Source organism: Scomber scombrus, chromosome 16, assembly GCF_963691925.1.
Source record: "Scomber scombrus chromosome 16, fScoSco1.1, whole genome shotgun sequence".
Classification (NCBI taxonomy): Eukaryota; Metazoa; Chordata; class Actinopteri; order Scombriformes; family Scombridae; genus Scomber; species Scomber scombrus.
This window is the reverse complement of record NC_084985.1, coordinates 10,841,079-10,844,176: the sequence shown is the minus strand read 5'-3', so window position 1 is coordinate 10,844,176 and position 3,098 is coordinate 10,841,079. Positions and strand designations below refer to the sequence as shown.

Sequence of the window (3,098 nt, the reverse complement as noted above, 5' to 3'; positions counted from 1 at the left end):
TGCAGAGTTCAAGGCGGTCAGATGGACAACCTTTAGACAATAATAATTCCTTAACAGAACAAACAAGAACACAAACATATGAGGTATAAATGTTCTCTTCGGGTGCAGCTTTGCCACCACACAGACTGTAATGCTGTTTGATTCCCATTAACTGGAGAGCCTGATGAACAAGAAGGAGGTCAAAGTCAACACCACGACACCTTCCAGATCTACTACCGACAGCCACAAGACTCCACCACCATGTCCTCGTACTGTTTATAGACCACATTGTTTCCTGAGTCAATGTAGAGGATGCTGATGGGGCTGAGTTTGGACGGGGCGCAGCAGCTGGGCGGCATTTGGCTGGGGTTCATTGAATTCATCAGAGTCTGGATGATGGCGTGGTTGGTGGGCTCCAGGTGGGAGCGAAGGGGGAAGTCACACACGCCCTCGCAGTGGTACGCCTCGTAATCCAGCGGGGCGATGATCCAGTCATCCCAGCCCAGATCCCTGAAATTCACGTGCAGCGGCTTCTTGCTGCACCTGGATTTGGACTTTTTGCCGTGCCTCTTCCCGTGGCGAGTTTTGGACACAGCCGTCCTCCTTCTCCTGCTGGCTTTGGTGCCAGGGCCCCTCTCCTTGGCTTTCCTCCCAAGGCCCAGTAATGCTCTCCCCTCCCTCCTCTCACTGAAGAGGGTCTGCCTCTTCTTGGACCTGGTGAAGATCACTAAAATGGCTTTCTTCTGCTGGGGCCTGCTGTGCCTGTGCAAGCCCAAAAGGTGCAGGTCCAGCTCCCTCTCAGGGTTGTCCAGCATGGCCCTGAGCTCCAGGCAGAAGAGCTTCCCCTGGCTCAGGTGTTGCCGTTCTTTGAATATTTCCCACACGTCCAACACCTCCCACTTTGGCCTGTGGGAATCCTGGAGGTCCAGTGTCTTGGAGTCGAGCAGCTGCTGGTCGTGGCAGGAGAGGAGCTGGATTTCGACGGGTTCTGTTTCCGATATCCTGAAATTCCCAGACACTTTGGTGTATATCCTGAGCTCGGCTCCCAGCACCTCCGCTTTTTGGGAGAGGGTTGAGACGTCGAACAGATACCGCTGTCTCCTCAGAGGGGAGAGTGGGAGGTCATCTGTGGAAAGCATTAAAACAGCAGGGTTAGATGCATTCTCACAGAGATGATGTGCATACCACAGAGAAGTGGAATCTGACAGGAAGAATCCCACTATTGTCTGCACTGAATTAATCTGGGAGGCAAACTATGAGTCATGGGTGTTCAATCAATCCTACCTGCACGCACACACAAACACACACACACACACACACGCACGCACGCACGCGCGCACACACACACACACACACACACACACACACACACACACACACACACACACACACACACACACACACACACACACACACACACACACACAAATAGAGCGTCACATACCTTGCCCATTATCCACAAAACTTGCAATTGTGTTTGCAGCTTTAGAGGAGCGAAAAAAGCTGGCGTTGAGTCCCAGTTTCTCCGCCGTGGAGAAGGTTTTGTAAATAGACAGCATGTAATCATGAGGCTCAATTGAGTCTTTAAACGCTGCTTTAATGATTGAAGGTGGCGCGTAAAACTCCTTGAAATACTTGGACGCCTCTTGCCCATCAAAGAGCTTCGCCACCTTGCTGCTCTTTGGGGCTGATGGGGGGAAAATAGCCAGAGTCTGGAAACAGGGGATTCCCCACGCAAACACAAGAGCCCCGCAGAGAAAAATGAAGTGACAGAAATCCATCCTCTGGTCTCTTCCTTTATCAGAGCCGGAGCCTGAGCTGTGTCCGGGGGGACCAGGGGCAAAGCCGGAGCTGAACTCTGCATCCACTCTGCAGCTAGTGGCTGCTCCGCAAAGTGCGCACAGCTCAGGAGGACAGGCGGTGCAACGTTAAAAAAGGGGGCGAGAACACGCCCACATTGTACTGTTATAGTTAAGGCTAAATAGAGGGCTCAAATTAAGGCTGTAAAACTAATTGTTCCTCTGTCGTCCGCCCCCCCTCCCTCCTCGGGGGAGCAGATGTGCGCTGAAGAGATGCGCATCAACTTTAAATACTTGATTTGAAGTTTCTGCAACAAAACTTGATTATAAGAAGTGCAAAATAATGACTTTCTTCTATCCTATTTTAGAGTTTTCTCTCAGTTCAAACAGCACTTCAAGTATTACTGAACCTGTGCCTCAGTGCACCATGCATTCAGTGTGTACTGTGGAGTCTCCTGCCATCTGGTGGTGCGTAAGAGGCGCCATGGTGAAAAACTAAAAACATGCAGCCAATCAGCGTCCGTCAGCACCATGGACAGAGACTGTATTCTACATTATTTATATAAAAACATCTCTATTTAATCTGGTATTCTCATTGAGATTGAGATCTTTTTTTCAAGGGAGACCTTAGAACAAGAAACATTCAAACAGAAACAACACAACTGAGCCCAGACAACCACAATATAGTAATCATTCATAAAAAACCTTTACAAGAGTCATAAAAAACTTCTGATAAAGTGTTAAAATCTCCCAGAGATGTTACAGACTGTAGTTTGAAGGCAGTTTGCGGTTCATGTGATTTATAAGCTGCATAGTACCTGGAACCAGCTCTGCTAATATTAGTGCAAACATGATGAAAATAAGTTACTGATTCTTGTTTCTGTAGTTACAAGATTTAAATGTTACAAGAGATTTGTAGCAGCGTCAACAGTAGAGCTTGATGAGAACAGACTTCTTGTTAGTAATGATAAAGTATAATACACTGTGCTAATCAGTGTTTAGCTGTTTAAGTGACGATGAGGCAGCATAATAGTACAGAATATCTCCATAAATGGGACTTATACGGTTAACCACACTGTAGTTTTACAGTTAAAACAAGACAAACCATCTTTTATTTTATACAAGAAGTTCAGTTTTGAGCCAAATGTTGAATATGAATAACAGCCTGCTGTCAGGGCAAATGACTGATGAATGTATGACTGGGCAAAAGTGTTGTTGGTATAATTTTAAGTTTTATTTGCAGAATAGTCGGAGTCACCGGTGGAGGTGGAGAATACATGAACTTTTGCACTTAAAACAAGTCTGTGATTGAGAAGTGAT

The 3,098-nt window shown here is 46.9% G+C and overlaps 1 protein-coding gene across 1 annotated transcript; it reads right to left on the bottom strand.

Annotated features, from left to right (window-relative positions):
• Positions 1 to 212: 212 nt before the first annotated feature.
• gdf6b (growth differentiation factor 6b) lies at positions 213 to 1,790 on the bottom strand. The gene is made up of 2 exons (XM_062436186.1): positions 1,424 to 1,790; positions 213 to 1,105 (listed from the first exon to the last, which is right to left on the bottom strand). The coding sequence occupies exons 1-2, from the start codon at positions 1,758 to 1,760 to the stop codon at positions 213 to 215; spliced, it is 1,230 nt and encodes a 409-aa protein (XP_062292170.1). The 5' UTR covers positions 1,761 to 1,790.
• Positions 1,791 to 3,098: the final 1,308 nt, after the last annotated feature.

What these genes read in the sequence shown, in the direction of transcription:
- gdf6b (XM_062436186.1), bottom strand. Translation starts at nt 1,760, where the DNA reads ATGGATTTCTGTCACTTCATTTTTCTCTGCGGGGCTCTTGTGTTTGCG. An exon ending in TTTTGTGGATAATGGGCAAG is followed by an intron (nt 1,106 to 1,423) that starts GTATGTGACGCT and finishes TGCTTTCCACAG; the next exon opens with ATGACCTCCCACTCTCCCCT.